At 33.9% G+C, this 18,096-nt stretch overlaps 1 protein-coding gene across 3 annotated transcripts; it reads left to right on the top strand.

Moving 5' to 3' along the window:
- The first annotated feature begins 11,397 nt into the window (after nt 1-11,397).
- On the top strand, nt 11,398-17,853 carry LOC108466053 (mannosyltransferase APTG1). 3 transcript variants are annotated; one of them, XM_017766423.2, is made up of 11 exons: nt 11,398-12,366; nt 12,492-12,539; nt 12,631-12,868; nt 13,027-13,144; nt 14,230-14,334; nt 14,439-14,725; nt 15,637-15,918; nt 16,036-16,237; nt 16,945-17,096; nt 17,179-17,335; nt 17,435-17,853. In XM_017766423.2, the coding sequence occupies exons 3-11, from the start codon at nt 12,660-12,662 to the stop codon at nt 17,507-17,509; spliced, it is 1,587 nt and encodes a 528-aa protein (XP_017621912.1). In that variant the 5' UTR covers nt 11,398-12,366; nt 12,492-12,539; nt 12,631-12,659; the 3' UTR covers nt 17,510-17,853. The 3 variants fall into 3 exon arrangements, with proteins under 3 accessions (XP_017621912.1, XP_017621911.1, XP_052885552.1); XM_017766422.2 differs by lacking the exon at nt 12,492-12,539; XM_053029592.1 differs by having other exon boundaries at nt 11,398-12,539.
- The last annotated feature ends 243 nt before the right edge of the window (nt 17,854-18,096 follow it).

Raw genomic sequence — 18,096 nt, 5'->3', positions numbered from 1 at the left:
TAGAACTTACTCATGTTTTTCTTACCATTAAGGCATCATAACTAGACTCATATCTCATGAGTTTCGACTAAGAACCTGTACCACTCACAACATGATTATATCATTCCATATCTTTATCATAAGCTTTAAAATAACTCATGAAACCATTTGGAATACTAAAGGATATCTGATAAGCCTCACACAAAAGGGTAAATTGCCGATGCCATATCCCAAACATGGTCTTACACTAGCTCACATGTCGAGGTCGATGCCATGTCTCAGACATGGTCTTACACTAGCTCCCTTCTCAATGCCGATGTCATGTCCCAGATAGGGTCTTACTCTAGCTCTCATAACATTGTCGATGCCATGTTCCAAACATGGTCTTACACTGGCTCTCATAATGTGGTCGATGCCATGTTCCAAACATGGTCTTACACTAGCCTTCATAATGTGGCCGATGCCATGTTCCAAATATGGTCTTACACTGACTCTCATAATATTGCTGAGGTCATGTCCCAAACATGGTCTTACACTATCACACATATCACCCAATGTAATGGCATGGATATCCAATCTATTCCTAGGTTCAACTGGGAATTTACCACATTAAATTTCGTCATGCATTAATCATTATTTTTCAAAATCAATCATTCCACACATAATAACGATAAAGTTGCCTTACTTACGTACAGCTTACCTCGGTATACAAAAGGTGGGTGACTAGTCGGTTTTTAATCCACTAGCTTAGCTTTCCCTCGGTCTAGGTTTGGATTTCGTATTTCTTGATCTATAATGATAAAATTTACTAGTTTAATCATCACATCAATCAAGACATTTATAAACCACATTTTTGGCAAAATAACTCATTTGCCCCTAGACTTTCACAAAATTATGATTTTACCCCTAGGCTCATAAATTGATTTTCATCAAATTTTCTCACTAACCAAGCCTAGCCGAATTCTTTGTATACTAGAAGTAGCCCACAATTCCAATTATTGCACATGTTTACCACATAATTTATAACTTATGCATAATGGTTCTTAGTTATGGTTTTCATGAAAACTACTTCACAAAAGTTGTTTATTTAACAACCATAACTCATTTTCTTCTATAAAATTTCAGCAACCAACATGAGTACTCTCATGGCAAAACCCTAGACTCTCAACCATTTTACAAAATAGTCCCCCCATTAGTTAGCTTATGCTACAAGGGTCCCAAAAATACAAAAATTATCAAGAAAGACCATCAAAATCACTTACTTGCAAAAGTAAAGAGTGGCTGAAATTTTGAAGCTCCAAAACCCCTAAAATGGTTGATATTTTCGGTGGTGAAGAGAAAAAATGAAAAAGATGATAGCTAGTCTTTAGGTTTTTATTTTTTTATCAATTTATTCACCTAACATTTAACCATCCCTTGAATTAAGGCTCCATGTCTAGCCACTAATATTTTATTGGTCTATTTACTCAATAAGGACCTCTAATTTAATGTTCCATAGCTATTTGACACCATTAGCTAGTAGAACAAAACTTTCGCACTTTATGTGATTTAGTCCTTTTTCACAATTAAGCATGCAATCGCTAAAACTATTTCACCAAAATTTTTATGCACTAAAATAATCATGCTATAACACATAAAATAATAAAAAAAATAATTTCTCTGACCTTGGGTTAGTGGTTCTGAAACCACTATTCCGATTAGACCCAAAATTGGGCTATTACAAGAACCCCGAGTATCCTTAGTATTCCAATGTGGTTCAATGGGTAAATCAAAGATGAGTATGAGAATAAAATTACTATGAGTAACAGACATATACGTAAGCCTATAACTATAAATTCATTATTATTGTGAAAATAATTGTTTATTACCCATTTTGATTGACAGTGCACATACTTGTGATGTTGGATATATGATAAATATAAATGATGATTATGTATTAGACTGTTGGGCCGAATTGAGATGTGATCTAATATGTTTATGTGCTTGAATTGTATTTTCAATGGGTATGTTAAGATTGAGAAAGTATGTGACCATATTTTGAGTGGTACAGGTATGTACACAGAACTCATGTAAAGTGAGTTTGGTATACAATAAATTCTTGGTGAGAATGTACATGAACAAGTTATACTTGTGAAACATTGATAACCTTGTGACAAATGATCCATATTTATGATGAATGGATGCATGATAATATTTGATAATGATCATGTGATTTGTCTTAGGAGCCTAATTGATTTGTAATATTTTATAGTTCATTTATTTAAATTGTGTTTCATTAGATATGAGGAAAAGAAAGACAGGTATAATTGTCGAATAAAGACATAATGAGAATAAGTAAGCTACGAGCTTATACAAGTGAAAGGTGGTTGAACTATATGTTAAAATTATGATTACTCACAAATAATGTGCATGTGATTAATAGGATGGAAATAACTTGTTAATTAATGTGATATGTTATAATGGGAAGACTATAGTGGCTAGGCTAATGCCAAGGTATATAAATGGTGTTTATAAGTTAAAGGAGTAAGCACTATGGATGAATAAATAGAAATCTTAAAATCTAATGTCAATTGAAATTATAGTACTCTTATGGATGGATAAAGTAAATGAATGTTAATAGTTTTTTATTATTTGCATATGAACTTACTAAGCTATATTATATAGCTTACCCCCTTTCTTTTCCCATGTCTTATAGGTTAATTTAGCTAGCTCAGGTTGGAGACCGTCGAAGATGCCATCACACTATCAAGCTATCATCGTGGGTAAAAATGAATACAAACCTCTTAAGTTTATGGCATGTATAGGGGCTTAGTCAATTATGAATGTGTCATTATGATTTAGCCAAAAGTATTGGCTTGTAATGGTTAAGGGTTTGATGTAATATGAAGCCATGTAAATTGGCTTATATTGATATTTGATTCATTTTGTATAAGGCCATGAGATGTGGCTCATATTGATTATTGGGTTGTAAGCCTATTTATTTAAGTATACATGTGCCCCTACAATGGTAATGTGGTTGGTGGTTGTGTGAATGTGATGAGATGTGTTATGGTTATGAATGCTTGATGATTTAATTGAGATTTGTTTCGTATGATGATAAACATGGCTTAAATGAGAATTGGTAAGTTGGGCTTGACAAAGTATGAAGCCTTATGCATGTATAAGTAAAGATGAATTGATCACGTTCATGTCTTGTTTGTGTATTTTTAAGTGCTCAGTTAAGCCATGCTAAATGCCTTTGAATTCATGTATATGTATGTGCAAATAAAGGTGGAAACTGGCTTGGAAAATAGCCTCAAAGTTGTCCACACGAGTAGGCACACGGGCATGTGTCTAGACCGTGTGTGACACACGGTCTAACCCCATGGGTGTGTGATCCGGTCGTGTGTCCCCTGTACCCTAATTTGGTAAAATAGAATGCTCAGTAGTAAACACACGGGCAAAGACATAGCTGTGTGTCTCAGCCATGTGGAGGCCACGGCCTAAGCACACGCGCATGTGGCTTGGCCGTGTGACCTCAATTTAGTCGATGATGTCATAAATAGAGAGTTACACGGGCTGAGGACACGGGCGTGTGACCCTCTAAAATAGGAAAATTTTCTAAGTATTGTATAAGTTTCGAGAGTTCTCAGTTTAGTCCCGAACCACACCCAATGTATGTTTTGGGCCTCGAAGGCCATATAAGGGACTATATGCATGTGAATGAAAAGTTGTAAATTTGGACGAAAATTCAGGTCTCGATTTTGTATGATTGTGTGAGTTTATGTCCGGTAACGCCTCATACCATTTTCCAACGTCAAATACAAGTAAGGGGTGTTACATTCAAACTCCTTTTTAACACGGTTCTGATATGTATTACTCAGATGACAATTAATTAAAAGTAATGCATATAGAGACTTAAAAGTTTTTTTTGTTGATAAAATAGGGCCCTATAAGTTAATTTCAAATTTAGAGTATAAAATCTTAAATTTAAGTAAATTTATAATGTAATCTATCAATTTGATATAAGCAAGCTCCTATCAATTATCAAACAGATTTATCATCTATGTTAGAGTTTGGATATGGTTAAAAGTAAATTTTAATTTAAGTTATTATTAATGAAATTAATATTTAAATTTAAATTTTATTATAAAATTAATATAAAATATAAAAATTAATTGCTATTGAAATTTTTTTTATGGCGAATGTTTAATTTCGACGTGAGTTGTTTTTGTCCCTACCCCAAATTTCCATCTTTTCACTTGGGAATGTTTTTTAACCTTGGGCTTGTTCTAATGTTTTTCAATATGTGTATATTTAAGTTGCGTTTATAATTTACACCACGTTTGGTTCGCTGTAATAGAATAGAGTTGTAATATAATAGAGCTGTAATTAGTAATTGAATTATTTAGTTAAATGGAATGGAATAGAAGCGTAATAGTATTCTTATATTTGGTTGAATGGAATGATGTTGTAATATCATAAGAAAAAAGTTGAAATGACCAGAGTAACCTTTGTAGAATTTTTTAGGTAGATAATTATTATTGTTATTAAATTTTAATAAGATTATTAAATATAATTAAATAATTTAATCATATTTTAATATAATTATTATTAAATATAATTTAATAAAAATAATGATATATAATTTAATAATATAAATTAATAAAAATTATAACATAATCTCATGGGATCATAGTTGTCAAAATTACAAATATTGATCCAAAAATAATAATTATTCTCATTTTTATACATATGAAAATATCAAACACTATACACCAAACAAACCCAAGCAAGCAAACCCCTATTTTAACTTCTCTATATCTTTCCCCAACCTATTAACACAAATCTAAAAATGCTCCCCCAAAAATATCAGAAAAGAAAAAGGGCCTTGCTGCTCTCATTGATGTATCTTTAATCTGAATCACTTTTTATACTTTCCATGGCCTTCAATCCTCTTGGTCTCTGCATTATGCGAAAACCCCACATCAAAAACGTAAATAATAGGAAAAAAAATTATTGCATTAGAGGAAATGTAAAAGAAGAGAAACCAAATCATATGTTACCTTCTTAAAACTCTTTTTTGTTCCCTAACTTCATATCTTTCTTGGCACATATCAGTCAACCATGCCCTAGGGCTCACTAATTGCCACCACAACCCACCAATACATGTCAAATTTACACCAAAAATATATATGAAGCCTATATATATGCTTCATATACAACAATGTTTACTTACAAAAGTAAACTAAATTATGCTTCAACAAAACGAACCAAGTTGCTATTTTCGAGTCTTAGTTTGACAATAGTTGAAAGAAAACAGATAAAAGTCGTATGATCAGTTGTGATACTCATGAACTTATATGTACACCAAGTTAAAAAAGGCAAACTAGAAACTAAAACAAACTATCTAACATTAAGCTATGTGTAACCCTATATACATGTTTGTAATGATTTCATTTGTTGATAAATAATTCCACTTGATTTCATTTGTTGATAAATAATTCCACTTACTTCTGTTCTTTGTTGATTTAGTCCTTCACTTGCAGAAGGTTATTCAGGATGTGTTAGAATTGAATGTCCCGAATCCTTATTTAAACAAAATACAGTGGTAAAATAAAATAAAAGTAAAATCCATATAGAACTATACTTCTTTTATTTTATTTTAGAATAAGGTTTTTTAAACCTTATTAAACTCCATCTATTTGATATTTGATTAGAATACGGTGTTTCAATCTTATTACATTCCTATTAGAATATGGTTTTACAAGCCTATAAATAGACATAGTCTACTCCTCTTGTAATTATTCGAATTTGACTTAGTGAATTATCTTCTCCTCTACCCGTGGTTTTTCCCTAAAAGGATTTCCACGTAAAATCTGTGTGTTCTTTTTTTTCTCTCTTTTCTTTGTGATACATTGCTTTTTTTTCTCTCTTTTCTTTACGACACATTGTCATTATCGATGTTCTATTTTTCACAAATTGGTACCCGAGCTTCTAGGTTGTTCATCTCAATCACGGTAATGGCGTCTTTAAAGTATTAAATTTCATTGTTGAATCGCAACACCATATTCGCATTGTGGCAGATAAAGATGTAGTCAGTTCTTGCACAAATGGACTTGGAGGATGCTCTGCTAGGGATATATAAGATGCCTTCAATATTGACGGAGGAAGAGAAAAGGCATAAAGATCAAAAGGCGTTAACGTAGTTACATCTGCATTTCTCTAATGAAATTTTGCAAGATGTGATGAAGAAGAAGACCATCGCTGCACTATGGAAGAGGTTGGAACAAATATGTATGTCAAAAACTCTAACCAGCAAGTTGTACATGAAGCAGCGTCTTTATGATCATCGTTTGGAGGAAGGTACGTCTGTGCACGAACACTTAACAGTGTTTAAAGAAATCATCTCAAACTTAAAGGCTATGGAGGTTTAGTATGATAAGGAAGATCTAGCGTTGATTCTACTTTGTTTATTGCCCCCGTTTTATTCAACCTTTAGAGACATGATTTTATATTGCCATGAATCTTTCACAGTTGATGAGGTTTATGATTCTTTAACCTCATATAAACCTGACTCTTAGGGAGAGGGTCTTATTGTTCATGAGAGATAAGATCGAAATACTGATAACGATCATGGAAGGACACAGGAACAGATCCTCGCGGTAAATCTAAGGTTAGATCGAAGTCTTTAAACAGAGGTAAAACTTGTAACTTCTGTAAGAAGAAAGGGCACATTAAACCTGAGTGTTATAAGCTACAGAACAAGATCAAAAGGGAGGTTACAAATCAAAAGGAAAAACAACCAGAAAAATCCAGTGAAGCTGTGTTGTAAAAGACTACAACGGTGGTAAACTTCTAGTCACTTCTGTCAACAATTATAAAGTTAGTGAGGAGTGGATCCTTGATTCGAGCTGCACCTTTCACATGAGTCCCAATTCGGATTGGTTTAGAACTTACGAAACAGTGTGGTGTTGTTTTAATGGGAAAAAATGCTTCGTGTAAAATTACAGGTGTTGGAACGATTAAAGTTAATATGTTTAACGGAGTTGTCAGAACACTTAGTGACATGCGACATGTTCCAGAAGTGAAGAGAATTTTTTTTTAGTACTCTTGATTCAAAATGGTACAAATACATAGCTGAAAGTGGGGTTTTAAATATTTCTAAAGTTTCCCTCGTTGTGATGAAAGGGCAAAGAAAGATTGCCAAGTTATATGTTCTGTAGGGTTCTACTGTTACTAGTGGTGCAACTGTCGCTTTTTTTTTCCTTATTTGATTATGCTCCTAGGGCATATGAGTGAGAATGACATGGCAAAATTAAGTAAAAGAATACTTCTTGATGGGCAAGGAATTTGCAAACTGAAGTTTTATGAGCACTGCATTTTGGGGAAGCAAAAGAGAGTTCGATTAACCAGAGGAATCCATAACACGAAGGGAATATTAGAGTGTATTCATTCTGGTTTATGGGGGTCATCCAGAGTACCTTCGAGAGGTGGAGCTAATTATATGCTAACTTTTATTGATGATTTGTCCAAAAAAATTTGGGCATTTTTCCTAAAGCAGAAAAGTGATGTGTTTTTTACATTTAAGTATTGGAAAACAATAATTGAAAAACAGATGGCAAAACAAATAAAACACCTCAGTATAAACAATGTCTTAGAGTTCTGTGCTGATGAGTTTAATGAACTATGCAAGTCAGAAGGGATCGTGAGACACTTGACAGTTCGTCATACTTCATAACAAAATGGCATTGTAGAACGATCATCGAGAAAGTTCGATGTATATTGTCGAATGCTAGCTTACCAAAGTCATTTTGGGTCGAAGCAGCCTTTACTGAATGTTTTTTGATCAACCAATCTCCATCCATTTCCATTGAGAAAAAGACTCCTCAAGAGGTATGGTCTAGCAATCCTACTGATTATTTTGATTTAAAGATCTTTAGGTGTCCTGCGTATGCTTATGTTAATAATGGAAAATTGGAATCGAGATCCATTAAATGTGTTTTTCTTGGTTATAAAGCTAGTGTAAAAAGGTATAAGTTATGGTGTCCTGAAAAAAGAAAAGTTGTGATTAGTAAAGATGTTATTTTTGATGAAACTGCTATGCTACCTAACTTATCTCTTAAAGACTTTTCCAATAAAGAACATCAAAAGCAAGTTGAGTATCAGATTATTTTAGAATCTACAATAGAGTCGACTCTTTAAGCCATTATAGAATTTTAGAATAGAGTTGCTTCTTCACCATAATACTCTATCGCCAAAAATAGAACTAGAAGAGAGATTAAACCTCCAAAGAAGTATGTCGAGGCTGGTCTAGTTGCTTATACTTTAAATATGGATGAAGATATAGATGCAAATCAAGAGCCGTCTAATTATTCTAAGGCTGTTAGCTGTGAAAACTAAAAAAAAGTGGATGTTTGCTATGCAAGAGGAGATGGAATCACTCCACAAGAACAGAACATTGGATCTTGTGAAACTTCCTAAAGGTAAAAAGGTTGATCGTTGTAAATGGGTGTTTAAAAAGAAAGAAGGGACTCTAGGAGTTGAAGAACCCAGATATAAAGCAAGACTTGTTGCAAAGGGTTACAGTCAAATTCCAGGAGTGGACTTCATAGATGTGTTCTCCCCACTTGTGAAGCATAGTTCGATTAGAACTTTGCTTGGTATTGTGGTCATGCATGATTTGGAGCTTGAGCAGTTAGATGTAAAAACTGCATTTTTCATAGAGAACTTGAGGAGGATATTTACATGCAACAACTAGATGGTTTTATAGTCTCAGAAAAAGAGGACTATGTTTGCTTGCCGAAAAAGTCCCTTTACGGTTTGAAACAGTCACCAAGATAGTGGTACAAGAGGTTTTATTCCTTTGTGACTTCTTATGATTTTAAAAGAAGTATCTTTGACAGTTTTGTTTATTTTAAGAAAAACAGTGATGGTTCTTTTGTGTATTTACTCTTTTATATTGATGACATGTTGATCGCAACGAAAGATAAAGGAAAGATAAAAAAGGCCAAAGCCCAACTAATTGAAAAATTTGAGATGAAAGATTTGGGACCAGCAAAGAAGATACTCGGTATGGAGATTCTTAGAGATAGAAAAGCAAATAAATTGTACCTAAGTCAGAAGGGGTACATCAAAAAAGTTCTTTGCAGGTTTAATATACAGAGTGCTAAACCTGTTAGTACTTCTTTAGTAGCCCATTTTAGACTTTCATCAACTTTGTCTCCACAATCAGATGATGAGATTGAGTACATATCACATATTCCATATTCTAGTGCAGTGGGATCTTTCATGTATGTTATGGTTTGTTCACGTCCAGATTTATCGTATGCAATCAGTGCAGTTAATAGATACATGGCGAATCCTAGTAAAGAACACTGGAAAGCAGTTCAGTGAATTTTAAAATACTTACGAGGTATTACTGATGTTTGCTTACAGTTTGGAAGAATTAGAGATGGAGTTCGTTGGGTTTGTTGATATTAATTTTGTTGGAGACCTTGATAAAAGAAGATCTCTCACAGGTTATGTCTTTACAATCAGAGGTTGTGCAATCAGTTGAAAAGCCACTTTGCAAACTACAGTCGCTTTGTCTATTGCTGAAGCTGAGTACATGGCGATAGCTGAGGTTTGTAAAAAAGCCATTTAGTTGAAGGGACTCTTTAGTGAACTCAATGAAGACCTTCAAATCAATGCAGTATTTTGTGACAGTTAGAGTGACATCTTCCTTACAAAAGATCAAATGTTCCATAAGAGAATAAAACACATTGATGTTAGGTATTATTTTGATGGTGATATTATTGCTCGTGGTGATATTGTTGTAAGCAAAATTAGTACTCATGAAAATCCTGCAAATATGATGACTAAGTCACTTCCTATAACCAAGTTTCAGTATTGCTTAGACTTGATTGGTGTTCATTGTTGAAGTTAAACCCTTAAAGGGTTTTGTGGAAGAGGTAGAGAACTTATTCGTTGAGAGTTCGTGATGAAGAACTTGTTCATTGAGAATTCGTGTCAAGGTGGAGATTGTTAGAATTGAGTGACCTGGATCCTTATTTAAATAAAATACAGTGGTAAAATAAAATAAAAGTAAAATTCATGTAAAACTATACTTCTTTTATTTTATTTTAGAATAAGGTTTTTTAAACCTTATTAAACTCCATCTATTTGATATTGATTAGAAAAAGGTGTTTCAATCTTACTACACTCCTATTAGAATATGGTTTTAGAAGCCTATAAATAGACATAGTCTACTCTTGTAATTATTCGAATTTGACTTAATGAATTATCTTCTCCTCTGCCCATGGTTTTTTCTCGAAAGGGTTTCCACGTAAAATCCATGTGTTTTTTTTTCTTTCTCTTTTCTTTTCGATACATTGTCATTATCGACGTTCTATTTTTCACAGGATGTCTTTTGGATCTTCACCAATTTTACCACTCTCATGAGCACCAATAGGATTGAAGTAACTCAGTAAAATGATGCGCCAATCTAGTTTAGCCTTCTAAATATCTCTTGCAATTTCTTTAAGGAAAAACTGGTAAATATAAGGAAAAGTTTATCGATTAAATACAATAAATGTACAATTCTTGTGAATTAAGAAAAGAAACATTTTAGAACAGTCTAGTGTCACGAATCAAAGTTCAAAGCCCATGATCGCACCAAATGCATCCAATAGAGGTCTATTGTTTAAATGTGGATCATTTGGCCCGCAAGAACTGACCCGATTCGGTAAGCTGTTGAAGAAACCTGTCAGATTGAAGCCTAGTTGGCTCGTTAATAAAGATATGACAACTTAGGGTATCTTGATAAGTATGGGAACTAATCGTTAAATATTGATATAGAATCATTTCTTGTAAAGGTTAGATTTGATATGATTTGATGTAATCTTGTAAATTCCTAAAATTAAGGGATAGACTAATCTCGTCCGTCGATGTAATTTAATCTTGACCATCGATTTTTGGGAGCTCAACTATATAAATAGAGAGTCTCCCATTCATTTGTACTCACTTCATTCATTATTTCATTATTCTTTGTGAATAAAAGAATATAGCAAGCATTTACTCAAACACCTCTCGTGCGTTCTTTTTGTTGTTCTTTCTATTGTTCTTTTGTGACTTCTTTTGGCATAAATTACTTCCGCTATACAAATTGGTGCATTGGAGGAGTTCTAAAAGAATCCTCACTTGAGTAAAAGTTGACTTAGGCGACTTTGGACAAACGAATCGTAAGAAGAAAGATCTAGCCTCGTGACACTAGTACTTACCTTAGTTTGTCCATAAGGATTCATGACCTTTAATTCAAAATCCTCAACACATGGTATTTTCTCGGGTTAGCCATACACAGTTGTGGAGGATAAGAATACCATCTACTTCGTAAAAAAAAACATGTGAATACGTATAGCAACAAAGTAAAAGAAGAATAAGGATGCAATCGCATTTTCTAGTGGTGTTTGTGTTTATTAACACCTGAAAACTTTAGTGGAATTGAAGCAGTACAAGCATATGTTTTTTTGGCATAAAAGCATTGACACGTAATAAATTCCTTAATTGATTTCTTGGCACTCAACAATCCTCACATTTAGACATATCATAGGAATAAAGCGTTTTTGAGGTGATATCTCCTTAAGCACCGAATCAATAATAAGTGGGGAGGAGATAGAATAAAAATCACATCATTTCTCTATATAAATCTACTTGTAATAGGATACTCTATTCAACCAAACAACTATTTACTATGAGCCACGGAATATGATTGTAATGGTTATGCCTTTACATTGAGCCAAAGATGGCATTAGTTTTCATTCATAGAGCTGCTGGGATTCCTTTTTAAGACAATCATATATTAACTAGACAAGAATTAGTGATTAATAATAAAAAATCATTTAGAAAAGAATTATAGATCATAAGAAACAAAGGGGAGGTTTTACCATCTTCAACTTTAATTAGGTTGTTGATTCTGTTTGTTCCACTCAGACCCACCTTTTCTTTTGCTGTCCCTATGTAGATTGAAAGGCAGTTTAATGAAGCGAACGGGGTGGATGCATCTGGGTTTGAATTAGATTGGGTAAACGGGAGAATCACAGTCGAAGGAACTTAGGTTTTTGGATTTGTGATTGGGAAAATTAGGGTTTTGATAGGGGGAGATTTTTGACAGATGATGGAAGGTAGGGGTTGAAGTTGGTGAACGAAGGGAGAAGGACTTAAAGAGGGGGGAAAATATATAGACATTAGGAGGGTGGATTGATGGTACTTGAAGGGTAAAATGCAAGGCTATGCATGGGCAGGGAGGAGGTGAGGAGAGGAAAAAGGCACAACACATGCGGCAGCCCCTACACGTGCAACGGTGGTTCTGAGTTGTGATGGTGGTGCTTTTGCCTCTGTTCTTCCTTTACTGTTAATTCCTTTTCAAAGGTATTACTTCCTAAAGCAATTTTTCTTAATTAGGTTAGATTAGATTAGATTTTTCTTTATTAGATTAGATTTTTCTTTGTTTTCTAGGTTTTCCTTTTTGTTTGATTGTTGGTATGTTTTATCAGTGATTTGGTGAGAGGGGCTTTATCTGATTGATTTTGGGAAATAAAAAGGTTTGATTTTGCTTGATAAGTTGTGTCAGTTTTCATAGGTGGTATCTGTTTTCCCATGGTTTAAAATTTTGATATCCAATGAAACATTCAGAATTGCAGTCACAGCTGAAGAGCATAAAAATGAGACAGAGAAAGAATGGTTCTTCAATTAAGCATCCAAATCTGTCTGATGCTGAAGCAAAATCACAAAAGAAATCTCCATATTCTTCAAAGGATGTATTCTTAACTTGTTTGGGATTTCGAATGCTGAATGCATTGTTGATTCAAACTTACTTCAATCCAGATGAACACTGGCAAGCACTTGAAGTTGCGCATCGTATTGCCTTCGGGTACTCCCATTTCTCTTCAGAACTATTACCCGGAGAATCATAGATATTCTAGATAACTGTTATTGAAGCATTGGAATGTGTTGGAAATTGTAGTTTAGTGATATCTGATAGAAAGTGATGATGGGTTTTATGTCTGTTTTATTTGATGAAATGAGTAGGTATGGTCATTTGACATGGGAGTGGGAGGAGGGAATCCGAAGCTACTTGCATCCAATGATGTTTGCTCTCTTTTACAAACTTCTCGCATTATTGCGTCTTGATATACCATGTGTCATGGTAAATACAAATACAATTCTGGTTTAATCTCTGCCTGCATGTATAATATATATGTGTGTGTGTCTGTCCATTTCCTTATGCATGATATCCATATGAATCCATGTATTATTGGGTGTTTGTGCATTCTTTTTGTTGCATACATTTACATTAGCAATACTATGCCAAAATCTTTTCCGACTTGTCCAAAATAAACATGGATATATCTGTCAACTTGTAGATTAGTATATGGTATGGAATTTATGGATGATACTAGGTGCAGCAATGGTTATGCTAAAAATGAGTTCTCCTCTTTAGTTTGGTATTCCTGTAATTTTGCAATTTCATTCCTCTTTAGCAATTGGCATGTGCGTCTAATTACTTTTTACTGAATCTGTTGGTTTTTTTTTTTTTTTTTGAAAAATACTGAATCTGTTGTTAATTTAATTTGAACTGCTAAAATAATCCTTGTTAAAAGTGAGATAAAGATTTTGGCTTGAGTAATTTCATATAAAGATCATCAAGGTTGACTTTTATTGTAATGGGGAAGCATCTTAAAAAAATTCCAGCCGTTGCTGTTCTTTGTAGGAAATACTGTGACTGATAAATAGTTTTTTATATCTTCGGAGCTAATACAGATAGAGAAATCAAACTAACTACATATTTGATAGCAGGATCTATTTATAGTTTTAATGTCTTGTCAGAGGACCTAAATTTGCTAGACCAACTATTGTTGAGTTCGGCCTTTTGACTTTGATTCTTCTAAGCCATAGGTGGACATGGCCCTTGAGAATGTTTAGTGCCATCTGAACCATATGAAAAATGTCAAGATTATAAAGAAAAGTGGATACTGAATTTTATGTGTATGTTTTTCTAATATTGGTTTTATAGAACTATGATTTTTGTCATTTGTTGCTCATAGATGTTACTTTTGATAATAAGTACCTAGAAAACAATGGTTATGTTTGCATTCTTTTATTCCATTCATGAAGTTATATCTATTTGCTTTTCTCTCATCATTAAATGAAGCTTTGAGTGCACAAAATTGTGGCTTATTTTTTTTTTTTCAATGACTTATTGCTTATATCAATTTGTTATCTCATTTGTAGATTAAGGCCCCACGACTGCTGCAATCGATATTTTCTGCGGTTGGTGATTTGTACTTGTATAAACTTTCATTTGTCCTGTTTGGTGATGGTGTTGCAAAATGGGCAGTATCCTTTTGCTAAATCTTCTTAATAGACTTTTGCTACCTTTTACTATGAAGCTGTTGTTTTGGTTGTTGTCAATGGATTCGTACTTAACTTTTTTTCTTCAGCTATTTTCTCAATTGGCAAACTGGTTCATGTTTTTCTGTTTCAATCGCACATTTTCAAATAGTTTGGAGACCACTCTCACTCTTGTAGGCCTTTACTACTGGCCCTCAGTGAGAAGTTCTTTGAACAAAGCTCCTTCAGGTTCGAGAAAATGGGGTTTGGCCCTAGCCGCATTAGCTTGTGCCATTAGACCAACAAGTGCTGTTACTTGGGTGTATGTTGGCCTACTTGAGTTGTACTTGACTCATGACCGCCTGAGATTTATATTTGTGGAGTTGATTCCTATTGGGTAGATATTGCTTTCTCCCTCATTTTCCCTTGAAAATATTGTAGATGTTTGTGCTGAAAATGCCTCATCTATTTTTCTCATATTCATCAATTTTTTTAATGATATAAATTATCACAGTTGTGGTTGAAATTCTTGGCTTGAGTATAGTATCAAATTATGACTGATGAGTGCAACGAGTGGCACAAACTTTAGAGTCACCACTCACCTTGACAGTAATTGTTCACAGGAGCATATGCAACATCTTGATGAAATCTCAAATTATTTTCAATAGGTCAGGGCATGTGCACATTATATAGGAAAAATGGAAGAAAGAAAGAAAAAGGAGATAAAATGAAACATTCAATACTGTATGTTTTGGCAGAAAATATTGTTTCTTGGTTCTTAGATTGCCTAGAAATTTAGTAATAAACATTAGACAAATTTACTCTGCTACACAATTGTAGTCCTGAATTTCTTACTTATTCTTAGTTCTATATTTATATTCAGTCTCATTCATAGCTTACAATTATAAGGTGGATGATGTATCAATTAAAGTTACATTTATTCATTTGCTATAAATGTCATATTTTTCGTGAAATAGAGTAATCTAAATTTAATATTTCCAAATAAAGATAAATTTGGATTTGTTTTCAGACTACACTATTCTATTCTCTGTGTGTGTGTGCGCGCGCCGTAAATGCTGGTGCTTCTTGCAGATGTGATCTTTGAGGAACAGTCAATACTTAGCCAACTTATGGCAACCATAGATAACTCATGAAAATGGATGGGTGTAGAATATTCATTTAGCCTTCAAAGTGCTTGTATGAAAGCATTTGTTTTTAGACATCAGCTGGAATTCATTTTCTATTTTACTGTTTTCTTCGTGGATTGTCTTACTCTTAAGTCTTAAACCTATTTCCGTAATTTAACAGGAGTGTGGTGCTTGGAATTACGTGTTTGTTGGATCGTCTAATGTATGACTCCTGGGTTTTAGTACCACTTAATTTTCTCAAGTTCAATTTTCTCTCCTCTGGCGGAGATTATTATGGAACTCACAAGTGGCACTGGTACTTCACTCAGGGATTTACAGTAATGGTATTCAGTTTTCTACCATTTTGTGTTGCTGGCATTATCAAGTCTAAATATTGGAAGCTTTCTGGGCTTATTCTATGGGTTTTAGGACTTTACAGCATACTTGGTCACAAAGAATTCAGGCTAGTTTCTCTATCTTCTAATTCATTCAGTTGAGAATTCCTTATTTACCTTTGTTCTGCTATCATCTAATTCATCTGTTTTTTATTAAGAAATTCTGCTTCATCTGTTAACTGCAGATTTGTCCTCCCTGTACTTCCTATAAGTTTGATATTCGGTGGATATTCACTAGCTGCACTTGATGAACGTGGTTCTCGAAATGGTGCAAAGAAAAGATCTTCGTGCATTTGCAACAAATGGCCTTCCAGAAAGCAACTTGCCATCTTCTTCTTGCTTGCATCCAATATTCCAATGGCCCTGTATATGAGTTTGATTCATCAGGTATATCGAATGCCTTGTCAATTCAAACAAAATTGTTTAATTTGTGCCTTATTACGTCACTTAAGTTGTCTGATTGCTTACATCTAAACATGTTTGCGGGCCAGTTTGGGCTGGGTTTAGGTAGGGCATTAATGCTTTCTCTTTCTGCCCATCTGGCCCAAATTTTGGGCCCTATGTATTTTACCCAGTTTGAATTAAATAGCAAAATATTGATTAGTATTTGGGTAATGGCCTAATGTGTTTGGGTTAGAAGCCTAGATAAATGTTAAATATATAATATTATTTATAAAGTAGTAAATATTTACTTGAATTCAAACTAAGCCAAGCTCAGGATTGAAAATTTTTGCTCAAGACCTGGCTTGCTTTTGTAATGTTTTTTATTTTTTTACCTAAGCCTGTTTTTTGGTCCTATTTTTTTCCAAACCCTTCCAAATTATCTGTTAGGTCTTCAGGTTTGGATGGATGGTCACATGTCTACTTACATCCTGGGTTGTTTTTGTTCTTATCACTTTTTGTTTTTATTTTTATTTTCAAGCATTTACTTTATTAATTGATGTAGTTTCTCTCGTTGTTGCCCATTTCATTTATTTATTATTGTCCTAAAGTGAAACAAGAGAATAGGAAAAGATCCTTTACTACATTGTTTTGTTGAATATTCTACGATACTTTTGGTTCTCTTGATGCTAAATCTCAAACTTGCAAGACAGAGAGGAACTGAGGATGCGATGAACTATCTATCTAAAGAAGCTGCAAAAGGGAAAGTGAAAAGTATCGTTTTCCTAATGCCTTGCCATGCCACACCCTACTATTCCACTCTGCATAACAACCTGCCTATGCGTTTCTTGGATTGCGCACCCAAGTTAGTCGTTTGCACTCTTTTTACTTTTTGTATTTATGCTTTTGTTGCTTTGTAGCTCTAATGCTATTCACATGCCATGCAGTAAGGGAATGCCTACTGAATCAGACCGTTTCATGATGGATCCAGTTAGTTTTGCAGTAGATTTTGCAAAAAATTGGTCTCACCCTAGTCACATTGTATTGTTTGATTCAGAGGAGAGGCACCTGAAGGATTTTCTAGTTTCACATTCTTTTAGAGAGGTATGCGGTAATACCAGTTTGTTTTATCCATGTATCAAGCCATTCTTGATGGTGTTACTTGTTTCTAGCAATAAAGCAATTGCTTCTTTATAACTACAGGTTAGAAGGTTCTTCCATGCTCACTTTAAGGTGGACCGTGATCTTCAAGCATCCGTTGTTGTATACGCTGACTGACACGTAAAAGTTTCTAAAACCTGTTTCGCAATCTGGCCTTGATCTTTCTGAGCGTTTTTTGTTTCCAGATGATGGAATTCATTTATTCTTTTTAGAAATTTTGTTTTTTTTAAAAAAGAATTTGAACTTGAGAAAAAAAAACCATAGCTGCTGGTGGTACTATGCTCTATATTTAAGATGATCCCTGGTGATAAAACGATAAATCACGTTTTTCATGTCATGTAAACATGCTTATGTTAGTAATTTTGAGCATTTACATTTTGGACTGTTGAAGGAAAGGAAAAACAATTACTTTATGTTGATGTAACCTTTGTTTATTTCAAAGATAATCTGATTTGGTTTGATTCATGGGACTTAATTCTGAGAGTAGACCTAATAGGATTGATGTGCTTGCATCCCAAGCACCATTTATGTGGGTAGCAATCCTGGTCTAACATAGCATTCAAAAAGATTTTCCTCTTGAACGAGAAAACACAACAGGGGAACTGTTCAAAAAATCCTTGGTGAAACTATGTATCCTTTGTTTTACAGTTTTCTCAAGCATACCCGTTATCCATTTGAGGGAGTAGCAATTTCGGGTTAGGAAC

The sequence above is a fragment of the Gossypium arboreum genome, chromosome 6 (genome assembly GCF_025698485.1).
Source record: "Gossypium arboreum isolate Shixiya-1 chromosome 6, ASM2569848v2, whole genome shotgun sequence".
Taxonomy (NCBI): Eukaryota; Viridiplantae; Streptophyta; class Magnoliopsida; order Malvales; family Malvaceae; genus Gossypium; species Gossypium arboreum.
This window is presented reverse-complemented; position numbering and strand designations above follow the sequence as displayed.

Excerpts from the sequence above, each read along its gene's own strand:
- LOC108466053 (XM_017766422.2), top strand. The coding sequence starts at position 12,660 with ATGAGACAGAGAAAGAATGGTTCTTCAATTAAGCATCCAAATCTGTCT. Across the intron at positions 14,726-15,636 it reads GTGGAGTTGATTCCTATTGG|GAGTGTGGTGCTTGGAATTA; the intron begins GTAGATATTGCT and ends GTAATTTAACAG. Across the intron at positions 17,336-17,434 it reads TTTCACATTCTTTTAGAGAG|GTTAGAAGGTTCTTCCATGC; the intron begins GTATGCGGTAAT and ends TTATAACTACAG.